Source organism: Candoia aspera, chromosome 2, assembly GCF_035149785.1.
Source record: "Candoia aspera isolate rCanAsp1 chromosome 2, rCanAsp1.hap2, whole genome shotgun sequence".
NCBI classification, from domain to species: domain Eukaryota; kingdom Metazoa; phylum Chordata; class Lepidosauria; order Squamata; family Boidae; genus Candoia; species Candoia aspera.
In genome coordinates, this window is record NC_086154.1 from 186071768 (window position 1) to 186085800 (window position 14033).

A 14033-nucleotide genomic window follows, 5' to 3' on the forward strand; every position below is an offset into this window, starting at 1 on the left:
ATAAATAATGTAGAAGGTATACAAGAGGTATAGGGTGTACAGGTACAAGGTTACCACCCTTGTTTCTCTGTTTTCACTTTCCATTTTCTTTTGTAGACAGAACCCTGAAGTTACACGTTGACTTAGGAACGAAATGGACAATGCTTGTATATTCAAGACCCATGGCAGTCTTTGGACAGCGGCCTGTACTTTGCTGCACAATGGATCATCCCATAGTCACAAAGAATACACCCTCATCATAAAGCTGGTATTATCTAGGGAAAGGACCATTGTTCTAAATCAGGTATATTCCATTTAATAGATGGTATAAAAGGAGGCAGCATTAAGCAAAATTCATACAGGGATAAAACCTTCATTAGAACCCACCAAAATCACCCTAAGAAGTACGTAAGATTAAAGTCAGCAAGACGTCTATTAAGCTAGGTTTTTTTTTAAAAAGCTTGATAATGAACTACTCTGTGGCCTTTGTACCACAGTCATAGTGTGGGTTATCATTTAGCCATGTTAATTTAAGCAGGTGGCTTTACATGCTACTTGGAAACATGGAAAAAAGAAATCAAGAATTGTGTTTTCTTTTTCAGTAAAGGGTGCACTTAATTATGCCCCTTGCACAGAGATGCAGTTGCTTTCCTTGCACTAGGAACATACATCTCTTCCCATGTGACACTACACTCAGGGTATATAAAGAATAAAATTGTGATAACAACCTCATGAATAGCATGGTGTGTGGGAAAAAATATCACACATCCATTGCTGACTGTAAGAAGGCAGCTTTAGAGGCTATGCCAGAACTACACTATATCTCCTAAATCCTGGGGAATAATGGCATCCACATGTTGAATTTAGATCTTGTCACTAATCTACTCAACCAAACGAAAAAGATGAACAAAGCATTGCTAATGTGCTAGCATAAACGTGTTAAGATCTTCAGGATCTCCTACAAAGTGACCTACTTTTGTCTTGTTTTCTGCATTTAGCATGGAAAGAATAATCATTTTAACATACAGCAGTCAGTATGCAAAATAAGATTATTTGGTTGTAAGATACTTTATGATAGCTTGCAGAATACTGAAACCAAAATGAAACGAATAAAAGACAATCACTCTTTCAAGATACACCCAGATTTTAAAACTGATTTTATTATTGGCTTGGGTTGCAGAAGTGTCTCCTTCATTTCTGTGGCCCTGGCAGAAGAATATTTTTTTCTGTATTCAAAAGAACAAATTCCTTCCGCCAAGAGTGTAAATTTATACTCAGGAAAACTGAGCATGTATTTAAAAAGAAACAAAGAACAAGAGGTAGAAGTTCTCTCTCTGTATATATATATATATGAATGAGAGACAGGCTTCTAAATATTTGAAAATATTAGGTTCTCATCAGACATATAGAAGCAGAGGACTGGGACAGGAAAGACCATCCATTTGAAGTGAATATTCGTTGCTCAGGGTTCAACTGTGGAGTTCTTGCTGCTTTTTGAGCCTTGTTGTTTTCTTGCAGATGTTTCGTTGCCAGACTAGGCAACATCTTCAGTGCGAAGAGGAAGTGGGCCTTGCTCTCTGTTTATATACCGTGGTTTGTCCAGCTTGTGTTGGTGGAAGTATTGTTCTCTTCTTGGGAGTTCCTTGATTGGGCTGTTGTTTGCTGCTTGGTTGATTGACTGAGTTAATAGTTCCTTGATTAGGGTATACAGTATTGTGCTGTTTGATTGTTCATCTGGTGTTAATCCTGGTGTTAAATCTTTGCATATCTGGGTGTTGATTGCTGGCGAAGAGGTGTTCTGGTCTTTTGGCTTTTCTATTGTCTCTTTTGAATGGTATGTAAAAATTGTTTATCTCTTTGTGTCTGTTGATGAATGCTTTGTCTGAGTGCCAGGCTTCCAGGAATTCTCTGGCATTTTTGGATTTGGCTTGGTTTAGGATGCTCACAGTTTCCCAGTTGAAACTATGGTTGAGTCTGTCCATGTGTTGGGAGATTAAGGAGTTCTCATCGTGTCTTCTGACTGCTAGTTGGTGTTCGTGGATGCGCTCTGCTAGTCTTCTGCCTGTTTGTCCTACATAGTGGCTGTTACAGTCTTTGCACTGTATGTTGTAAATAACTCCTATTTTTTCTTCTTGGGCTATTGGGTCTTTTGGGTTACTTAATACATTTTGAAGAGTTTTAGTTGGTTTATGTGCTACAGTGATGCCATGCGGTTGTAACAGTCTGTTGGTAGTTTCTTTAAAATTCAGTCCAAACTATAGTGGCTGGTAAGTAGAGAATTTGAAAGTATGCTTGAATTCATTAATTGCAATGGATATTTTCAGAGATATAGATGGAAGAACATTGCATATATTCTACCTCCAGAAACCGTATCTGCTCACAGCTCAGCCAGTGTTGAATTCCCTTCCAAATACACTTGTCCTTTAGATACTGATGGTAGCTGAGATAGAAAAGGTTATGTTGTTCACACAGCTGGATATGAGAAGTTGGCATAAAGTAGTCCCACATAGGAGTGGGACATCAGTGCAGATTAATGTCTTCAGCCCATGAATTATTGAATTATTTCTGCAATTGCTCTTTGTTTGGGATCAAGCAGGGTATTACATACATTTTGAAACATAGACAAGCATAGGTTGTATTCTCTCAGAAAGAATCTTCATGCTCTTGGTGAAGAGCAGTAAGTTCAATTACTTCCTTGCAGAAAACTTTTGAAATTAAACTGGCCATAGTGGTTCAGCTTGCACTGACTGATAAGATGTTTTCATGGACGAAGGCTTCTTACTAATCCTCTAATTTCTTTTTAGGCTATAGTAGGACAGTACTCCTAAACTTCTCACTATACACTATTTTGTTGGAAGGCAAAGGTGACTCCACTGGTGGAAGTAAATTGAAGTTCCTTTCTGATATATTATAGGTACACACACAGAGCTTAGTTATGGTCCAGTGATTAATACTAAGAAAGCAAATTAATTTTTGCATGGATGATAAAGCTGCAAAAAGTTGAACCAGATTATAGAGCAACAACAGTAATAAGTTGGATTGCAGATGTGTTTAGAGGGAAAGGCCAGGAATTGTGATATGAACATAACTATGTCTGATTTACGAAGTTGGAGATGAGAAACCAATACTACGGGAAAGAATGAGAGGCAACAATATGTACTGAGTAAATTGGGAAGGCCTGCGTTCAAAGTGTCTGGCCACAACAAAACAAAACACCAAAAAGTGGATCAACAAAAAAGTGAGGACGAAAGAGAAAGCTAAGTATAAAAGTACACGTTACCTCATACGCAGAAGCACGGATTTAGAAACAACAACAGTCCAGGTGATCTGCGTATGTGTTCAGTATTCTAGCCAGTTGTTAACTGCTGAGGGGCTAATTCAAAATCTACTGTTTTGCTTCTTACTGTTTCTACTGTTCACAGTTGGTTTGGATTCCAAACTCATTAAAACAGAAAAGGGGCGTCTTTGGCAGGTAGCCAGATTTGAAATTTTGAGAGCTGCTGTGGGTGCTGTGGTTGTGGGTGATTTGCGGAGGCTCACAAATTCACAAAACAGACCTTGATCAGCTCTAAAGGTGGTTTGCTGGGCTGGAGCACCTACTGCTCAGTGGTGCACCTTCTAGGCTAAAACCTTCTCACAGAATTTTTATTTATTTATTTCTCAAATTTTGCTACCGCCCATCTCCCCCAAAGGAGGGACTCTGGGTGGTTTGACTTTAGTGTGCACCATTCTTTCTAACATCAGGTCAAATGCTGATTTGTTTGCTCAGGCATTTAAAAACTGACCATTTTATATAACTGCTGCCTTTTTGTTGTTGTGTATATTTTTACTAGGATTTTTAAAATGATATTGCATAAGCTGCCCTGTTGATGTAAGTTGAAGAGGTAGAAAAACATTTTTAAACAAACAAACAACAAACAAAGGATCATCTGACATTCTTTTAAATATGGGCCATAAGGCCACCATAAATTCAAATTCTGTTAAAATGGTGAACTTGGGCATGTATCACCTCTCAGCCTAATGTTCCTCATGCGACTGCTTGCAGAAGTATTAAAAAAAACCACCCATTTGCTTTCCTACACTATTTGCAGCAATTCAAATGTAATAAATAGAAAATGCAGTTTATTTTTTTAAAAGGCATTCTTTGCTGCTTAGGAAGGAATTGGTACCCAATGTTCAGATTTGAAAGGGGAAAAAAACAGACTTCAAGGCTAACAAAACAGTATTTGTCCCATATTACACATCATTATTTTCAACCTCCACAGACCGGCAACAAGGACAGGAGAAAGGAAATGCAACTGGGGCATTTAAAGACCCAGCAGTTTTTTCCTTCCAGTCTAAGGAGAAGGTTACCAGCTGTTCCTTACGCTGCTTTCATATTCCAATATGTTACCATTCATTTCAGTTTTGTCTGTCACTGTTTGAGAATGAGAATGTGGCAGGAGGGAGCCTCAGAACAATTTTTGTTTTCAAGAAAATAACTTTTGGTAGTAAATGACTGGCAGACGAAAAGGAGATTTTTGTTTGCAGGTGATTTTAGCAGATGATTTTTGTCAGCAATGGCTTGACCTTTTCTGTTTTTATTCCCACCCCCCATTTAGCCATCTAAATCACATCAAACATATGAAGAAAGGAGAACACTTTACAGGGATTTGGATAAGATAATTAATTAAGCATCATTTCTTTTATGTAACTTTCCCAGTCTAAACTTCCTTTTCTGTTACTTTTTTTTTCTTTAAGTAATATGACCCCTAAGCATTTTGACCTTGATGATTTTGAGGCAAGGAATAACAGTATTTTAATTAAAAAGGAGTATGACATTCCCAGGTGCATATATTTATTTTATATCTCAAGATTTGACTCCTAGAATATTTTGATACAGGAGATTTAATTTAATATGTTCTTAAATTGATTATAATATTCCCACTGACAAGATTGTATATTTTATTTTTCTTCTGCATTAAGCAGAAAGAGCAAAAAGAGATGGAAAGGCTCTTTTGAACTGCTCCTGAAAGGAAGTGTATCGGTAGCCAACCAAAATTTTAGATGCAGACCAACACTGCCTGAATGAGACATATTTATTCATTTATCAAACCTCTCGAGGATGAGACATAAAACAGACTAGTCCAGATACCCCACCTAAAGATATGTGAATATTTTGGGATCTATGTTTATATTTTCTCAACAAATTGGAAGATGTTATTCTGGAATAAAATAGAAAAGCTTGTAAAGAAGCACTAGAATTGATCTCAGTCTCTTCTTTAATAGTGCCCACTCCCCCAAATCTTGTGCAGCATTTTATACATGTTGGCTAACTGTTGCACTAATCGTACTATTAAAAATAGCATTGTTATTACATTTTTGCCACACTATATAGGAGTGTTTTTTTTTATTTACCAGAAAGAAAGAAAAAAAGTGAACACACCAAAATGCATCAAGTAGGGTCAAAAACAGATTTACAGAAGAGAAGCAGTCAAAGATGCCCTAATACAGATTAGCCTACAATGGAACAGATCCAGTGTTTACTGCTGAGGCATTAACCTTGTTGGAGTTCTGAAACTGAGCAGAACCATTAGGCTCTGGAACCATTAGGTTGCTGTAACAGACCCTGCTCCCTGTTCTAAGAGGTATCATAAAGTTTGAGAAAGAGTCATGTTCAGAAGAAGCTTTTTTCCCCCATTCTCTGGAAGTTTGGGACTTTCCCTCCCTAGTGTGTATCTGTTGAGCTACCATTCAGTTATTTGCACAAGAATAAATGCTTAGCTTTGAAAGTATCTTAAGAAGAAAGCTACACAACATGACTGGAATTTCCTTTATTTGCACCCATCTGGCTTTTATTCCTTACTTGCTTCTCTTTCTTCCACCATCTAGACCCATACCCACACCCAGTCTCTCACACATACAAACACAAGATAGAAGCAAACCATCCCTGTACATTTGAGTGTTGCTAAACGATGTTGATACTACATGTTCTTATTGTAGAATCTCAGATCTATCATGGAGATCCCTCTTTTCAAAAGGCCATATAGTCAGTTCACTTCTGCATACAGGATACCCCTCTCTGAAGCATCATTTACATTTAACATATGAATTTGGCAATTTACTGAGAAAAACGGTGGGACAAGAATCATTTTTAATCATTTTTAAGTATAGGCCATCTTTTTGTCAAGCCATTACTGGTGGTGACTGTGTCAAAACTATTTTAAAATGGTAATCTAATGACCACTTGCTCTGATGTAATTCTTCTAGGGTTTGGGTTTCTAAAATCATCTCCTTAGTTTGCTTGAAAATGGAAGCAATGATCAGCAGGAAATATAAACTGAGGAGAAAAATGATTACAGGATCCTTGCTGATATTTTTTCACTTACAAAGTCATGTACCAAATGTCTTTTACAAACTGTCTCAGGATGACAAGATTAGACTAAACCAACTTTAGCTAAACTGGTGCCCTACAGATGACTGGATTAGCTAATTTTAGGGAGTGATTGGTTGAGAAGCTTTGAGGAATAATAGGACAAAAACCCTTGAATATAATCATTCCAATTCAATTTAATATGTTAAAAAATGTTCAGTTCCACATAAGGTATGTGAAGGAATTGATTTTCCTTGCAACTTCTGACTGTTGCCATTCACATCAACTCAGGCATGGGCAAATAGCCTGGAAACTAACAGAACAAACATTGGGAACATCCTGAATTCCATAGTAGAGCGGAATATGTGAGTCCCCAATTACTTACATACATACTGTCCTAGAAATAACCCTGAATATAATAAGGTGGATAGGAAAATAATTCACTTTAAATCAGTGCAGTTATTTCTGCTAGATGCCAAGAAGTATGTTCCCAATTGTGTTAGTTTCTCTGCCTTTCAAATACAACGTGGCAAAATCCAAATTACTTCTCAAGGCACTGAGGACCCATATGTAGGAGAAGCAAAGAGCAAACTGCAGCCTACCTTGGGGGACAAGGTTCCAGGTTACAAGATCTCAGCAACTGTGGGGGGCGCCGACTGCTCACACACAGATTTTCATCTGCAAATTCTCTGGTCTGTTTATTCAGGCAAGTCACTACAGCCTCTTGGACACCTGTACACACAAATCAAATTAAATCAAATTAATGTTTAAAATCCTGCAGGCTGCATTCCAAGCACAGAGTCAGCAAAGAGAAGTGCAGACATGATACTAACAAGGGATCTTTTGGAGCAGCTTGGGAGCTCACTGCCCCCAGGAAAGCAATCTGATTCTCCCTAGTGTCAACGGGGCAGCATCACATACGGCTGCTACCCATCGAGTAGCAGTGTCTTCTAGACAACTGAGAAATATTATCTTCCTTTTTCTTCCTGATTAGATGCAGTAGCTGGTTTATTTTTTTCCCCTAGGAAGAAATAGAGTGATGCAACCCTATTGCCTGCAGCTAAAGGGAATACAAAATTCACATTTATCATTCTAAAGTGAAATACATCACTAAATTAATGCTAGCGTCCTAGATAGCAGCACATATATCACTGTAATTGGGCATTCAGGGCCTGCAGAAATGGAACATGGAACGAAGATTTAGAAGCCCTAAATAGCCACCAGAAAGAAAGCACAAGTTTACTGTCTTTTAGTGAGTTTGATGGGATTGAAATGGCTTGAGGATCTTATTCTAACTAGAGCTATGAATGTATTTGTAAAATGGCACAGGAAACCAGTTAATCCAGGTAATGCTTAAGTCTTTCTTTCAAGAGTCCCCCTTTTGGGGGGAGATGGGCAGTAATGGAAATGTGAATAAATAAATGAATAAATCTGTCTGCAAAAGCTTACAGGTAATTTTTAAAAGCTCTAGCTAAAAAAGCACAGTGGATGGAGATCAGGGTCCCTTGCTGCCCTCACTTCCACGGAGCAGTCCTGATAATGAGTTGTAACCTATGTTTAGTCAGATTTGGCAGAGGTCTTTATCTTCAAGGTATTTTTCAGTTCACTGCTCCATTGTAAAGAATGGTACTGAATATACTCAGCCAAAGGGATATAAACGACTCAGAAGCAACTGCCCAGGCCACCATCCATGCTCTCCCTCACATGCACATTCAATAACATACTCTTACTTCACACTCACTCCCACACGTGGCTTTTTATTCTTTCCTGTCCTGCTCTGCTTCTTCCATCACCTTTCATTCTGCTTGCTACTCATTCTTTCTCTCTTCCCATTTTTCATCCCATACCTAAATAGTTATCAAAGGAAGCTTAAAAAAAACACCCTTATTACCGTGCGTGTGGTATGTGAGATTTTTAAAGGAGGTCTGTTTTTTTTCTGCTGCCCAGAAGTGACTGCCTTCAGAAACCCCATGCAGGCACTGGTGCTGGCAGGGAAGGGACACTTCATGACAAGTGATACCATGATGCAAAGAACTTATCTTAAATTCTTGGGTCAGACATAATGTAATTGTGCCATTTGTGCAATGGCATCATGACACATGCGTCATCAGCTATGGCCACCTATTCTCACAGAGTGATTAGGGTTTTTAATTACAGAAGATTAGTCTTTCCCTTCCCAGCAACAATTCCATATGAAAAAGCCATTGATGTCTACTGTGTTTAAGGAATCTTGCTTGCCACCAAAGGAAACTTTTATTAAACAGCAGAAATGTGCATGCAGACTAGAAATGAGAGCCCTATAGACTGCATCCAGCCCAGAGATCTCATGACGTTCCTTTCTTCTGTCATAACCCTTTATGTAAAAACAAATTACACATGCTTCCATCATTTGTGGCTCTGAAGACAACCTTAAAAATCCACTGTCAATGGGCAATATAATTTCAGAAATCAAAAGACAGATCAAAAAGAAAACTCAACCCATAATTCTGTCTCCTTCATCCCCTATGATCTTCTAGAACACTTCGGAAGTTTCTATACTTTGAGATGAATTCTAGAAGAAGCCCCTGAGCACTGTATCCTCTAATAATGTCTTGACAGATTTCAAGCACACCATCCCCCCAATATTAGGACACTTATATTAAGGGAAGCTAAAATATGCAAATCCACTGCAGCCCACCAGTGGCTTCATTATTGCTTTAGTGCTGGAATAAGCAGCCTGTCCCAGGCCTCAGGAAACCAGATGCTAGGTATTCCCTTTTCGGTGACACAATGTGCACGAACTGCCTTTGATGTCTGGTCACACCGTTCAAAGGTCATCTGACCGTAATTTCAAGATTTACTTGGTGATGTTTAACTTGGGTTAAACCTTTGGCATCACCTCTACCACTAGAGTTAAAAAAGAGTGTAGTAGAAGAAGCTGCACAGTACTTCAATTCATTGAAGCATCAAAATCTTTTGAAGATGACAGAATGTTTATAAAAGCATCAAGCAAGCTTGAAAAACGATGCTGAATGAGAAAAAATAACATGGCCCTCTGTACAGAGTATCAACACACTGACTTATTTTTTTAGGCCAAAGTTTAAAACAAACAACATGCCTTTTTGTTGTGATGGGTCAAAGCATTAGTGGTCAAAATAACTTCATATTTTAACAAAATTCTCATAATCGTTATGCCTTATTTTGCTTTATTCCATTCTAGCCTGATTTTGCAGTATTGCAACAAAGACACAGAATGCCATAAACGTTTGTTCATGAGCTTCACCAAATTTAAATTTCTTGGCTTAAAAAAAAATACATAGAACTGTATATAAAATGCAGGCAAATGAGTATTTTGGGATACAATACACACAAAAATTCAAATTGTGTGGAAAGGAGACATTATGAATGTGATTTTGTTGGGAGTTTTATCACTGTGAGATTTCAAAACAGGACAGAACAGCCTTATGAAAATGGAAAGTTGCCATGAACAGAAAAAGGCCTAATTCATAAATTATAACTTACCAGCATCCTATTGGTGAGTTATAATTTATGAATTAGCAACGTAAAAAAAAAGGCTTCCCTTGTTCCTATTAGTTTGTTCCTAAATAATAGGAACAAAAGTAAACTAAAGCTCACAAAAGTACAGGTTTAGGTGTATGCTTAAAATAGTCAAGTATGAACGCCACAACTGCATGTTTGCAAGCGTGTAACGTATGGAAACACTGGTCAGAGCACTGGAATTGTTTCCAGTTCTTTGTCATATGTGCATCTTTGGCAAACAGATGCTGTATAATATATGAAATCACATGATATGCTTCACATGCTTCTCATTATTACAGAAAAGAGCTATACATAGCATTTCATAGCAAGGAAAAATGCTTGGTGGTTTTCTATAGTAAGCCATCCATCTATCCAGAGTCAAATTAGAACAGTGAATAAACTCTGTGCTCCGAATCTTATTATTGATTGCTGCATTGACTTACATCTCCAGTTCAAGTCAACCTTCCACCATCTTAAACTAACTTTTTCTCGGTTACAGACTTGCATATGGGGATGATAGTGATCCATCTTATGCAACTGCTGTAATGTATACAAGACAATGTGTAGGAAGCAGCATGAACAACCCTTGTTTCAGGAAGGGGTTGTAGAGTGCCCAAAGTTGCACATAATGAGGGCAACATCAACTCTGAAATATAGCACACTACAGCTGAAATGAAGCAGGAATGATCCCTTTCAAATCATCACTGAAACCCTGAGTGTGATATTTAACATTCTGAAGACCATTATCCATGGGGAAGGCATTTGTGCAACAGCTTCTCACTGTAGCTACAGTATATACAAACACTTCTGTGCACAAAATGCTTTAATATTAGCATATCACTGTGAAACATTTTCTGATCTACTAACATCACTATTCATAACAACTTACCAAGTTAAATTTGGCAGTAGCTTTCAGCATCTTAAGACACACAAAAAAAAATAATTTCAAAGACTCTCCCACTGTGGGAAAAAATTGATAAATAATACTAATGACTGATTTGAAAATGAAATATTAAGCCAAGAAATTTTACCCTTCATGTTAGTAGACATCTCTAATGTTTGGCATTATTACATTAGGTGTTTTCCCTCCCTTGGTGGTAAAATGATGCTTCAAATCATGCTGAAATTGTTTTGATTGTTTCCCAGTATATTTCCTTGGATATACATAGCTTTGATGGTGCGGTCAGTGAGCTAGAGCCAGACATCCTGAAGAGTGAGGTTGAGTGGGCCTTAAGAAGCATTGCTAATAACAAGGCAGCAGGAGACGACGGCATCCCAGCTGAACTGTTCAAAATCTTGCAAGATGATGCTGTCAAGGTAATGCATGCTATATGCCAGCAAATTTGGAAAACACAAGAATGGCCATCAGACTGGAAAAAATCAACTTATATCCCCATACCAAAAAAGGGAAACACTAAAGAATGTTCAAACTATCGAACAGTGGCACTCATTTCACATGCCAGTAAGGTAATGCTCAAGATCCTGCAAGGTAGACTTCAGCAGTTCATGGAGCGAGAATTGCCAGATGTACAAGCTGGGTTTAGAAAAGGCAGAGGAACTAGAGACCAAATTGCCAATATCCGCTGGATAATGGAAAAAGCCAGGGAGTTTCAGAAAAACATCTATTTCTGTTTTATTGACTATTCTAAAGCCTTTGACTGTGTGGACCATAACAAATTGTGGCAAGTTCTTAGTGGTATGGGGATACCAAGTCATCTTGTATGCCTCCTGAAGAATCTGTATAACGACCAAGTAGCAACAGTAAGAACAGACCACGGAACAACAGACTGGTTTAAGATTGGGAAAGGAGTACGGCAGGGCTGTATACTCTCACCCTACCTATTCAACTTGTATGCAGAACACATCATGCGAGAAGCTGGCCTTGAGGAATCCAAGGCTGGAGTTAAAATCTCTGGAAGAAACATTAACAATCTCAGATATGCAGATGATACCACTTTGATGGCTGAAAGCGAAGAGCAACTGAGGAGCCTTATGATGAAGGTGAAAGAAGAAAGTGCAAAAGCTGGCTTGCAGCTAAACCTCAAAAAAACCAAGATGATGGCAACCAGCTTGATTGATAACTGGCAAATAGAGGGAGAAAATGTAGAAGCAGTGAAAGACTTTGTATTCCTAGGTGCAAAGATTACTGCAGATGCTGACTGCAGTCAGGAAATCAGAAGACGCTTAATCCTTGGAAGAAGAGCAATGACAAATCTCAATAAAATAGTTAAGAGCAGAGACATCACACTGACAACAAAGGCCCGCATAGTTAAAGCAATGGTGTTCCCTGTAGTAACATATGGCTGCGAGAGCTGGACCATAAGGAAGGCTGAGAGAAGGAAGATCGATGCTTTTGAACTGTGGTGTTGGAGGAAAATTCTGAGAGTGCCTTGGACTGCAAGAAGATCCAACCAGTCCATCCTCCAGGAAATAAAGCCAGACTGCTCACTTGAGGGAATGATATTAAAGGCCAAACTGAAATACTTTGGCCACATAATGAGAAGACAGGACACCCTGGAGAAGATGCTGATGCTAGGGAGAGTGGAAGGCAAAAGGAAGAGGGGCCGACCAAGGGCAAGATGGATGATATTCTAGAGGTGACGGACTCGTCCCTGGGGGAGCTGGGGGTGTTGACAACCGACAGGAAGCTCTGGCGTAGGCTGGTCCATGAAGTCACGAAGAGTCGGAAGCGACTAAACGAATAAACAACAACATACAGAACTTGGTATTCATTCTCCTTTCATAACTGAGCTACTGGTCCAATGTGTTCATTCATTCGAAGTGCAAAATAGCATTTCTTCAGCATTCTGTGACAACCATTTTTTTTTATTTCCACTCTGCAGTGATCACCTATGCGTCTGAATAATTGCTTTAATAGATTCTTTTAAAACTGTAATTGTAATTTTTAATGATAAACTGCTTCAACATTTATTTTAAAGGGAAATAGTAGAAATAATAAGTACTGTAAATAAATAAGATTAAAACATATTATAAACATAATATAAAACATAATACAATATAAATATAATATAAAATAATTAAAACAAAAATATATTATATATAATAAAGCAGCCAAATATTCTTTTCTAATCAAGTTATTTAATTAGGCAACAGCTTTAACTGTAGGACAAGCTCCTGCTCTGGGCTGCTCCTTTTCTTGAATTAAAAATACTATTTAACTTTATGATTTGCTCCCAACTTTGGTTTGTTCTTTTTCCTTCTTTACTCTTCTTTTTCCTTTTGTATCATTTCTTGTAGACTGTAAGTTTGCAAATAAAGACTGTTCTGCTTTCACTGGTTATATGTAAGCTGCTGTGGAAAACTTTCTGTCTGAAGAATAGGATGAAAAAAAAGGCTTTAAGTCAATGCAGTAATAAATAATGAGAAAAAGCTGCTCAGAATTGGAAAGAAAAAAAATCAGTCATTCCAATTTGAGTATTTGAGATTCAAGTTCTAAAAAGTATTGGTAATTTTAACATAATGAAGCTGAGTTTACTTTTCCTTGAAAAGCTCTCCAATTTATGACTGGGAAATTAAAATGCTACATGGTGCGAGAATAGGGCATGATATGAATCTAAGTAGCTTTTAATTCATTTTCAATATACCATCAAATGGGATTTGCAATGTTTATATCTACCAGCAGAGCATAATTGTTACATGATACTTGATGACAGCGATGGAAGACGTAGCCACTGAATATAGACTAAATTACTAATTAGTTCCTTCTGGCTGCTATTCCTTTGAGGGGAAAAACCTACTTCTGTGTCTATTATATTTCATCTATGGAGAGTAGAAAAAATACAATTAACTTATCTGTCATGTAAGATTATTTCGAATGTATTTATTTCATTTTAATTATTTGAACAGAAAGTGTTTCTACAAACATGCTGCAAGGCAGCCATTTTGCTAACAATTGTAAGACGCTGAGCTGAACAAATGGAGTGCAATAAACAAACATGAGACAGGATAATAAATACAAACATCCCCCAAAGTCCAGTGGCAGTACGCCTTCAGTTTTACTCAGTACCATTAAAGTATCTATTTAAAAACTGGGTCTGAGATTAAGTGGTCGGCATTTGCTATATTTGCATAATCAGTATATAATGTGATACTAGTAATAGCAATGCATGAGAAATGCAGTATCCTCTCTAACTTCTCTCAGTACATCTGATGAGATGGTTGA

At 37.8% G+C, this 14033-nt stretch overlaps 1 protein-coding gene across 1 annotated transcript in view; it reads right to left on the minus strand.

Moving 5' to 3' along the window:
* The window catches only part of ADAMTSL1 (ADAMTS like 1), a 588401-nt gene that overhangs the window by 71028 nt on the left and 503340 nt on the right, over nucleotides 1–14033 (minus strand). Inside the window, exon 16 of the mRNA XM_063295031.1 lies at nucleotides 6934–7063. Within this exon, the coding sequence (XP_063151101.1) occupies nucleotides 6934–7063 (130 nt within the window). The remainder of the gene's footprint in view (nucleotides 1–6933; nucleotides 7064–14033) is intronic.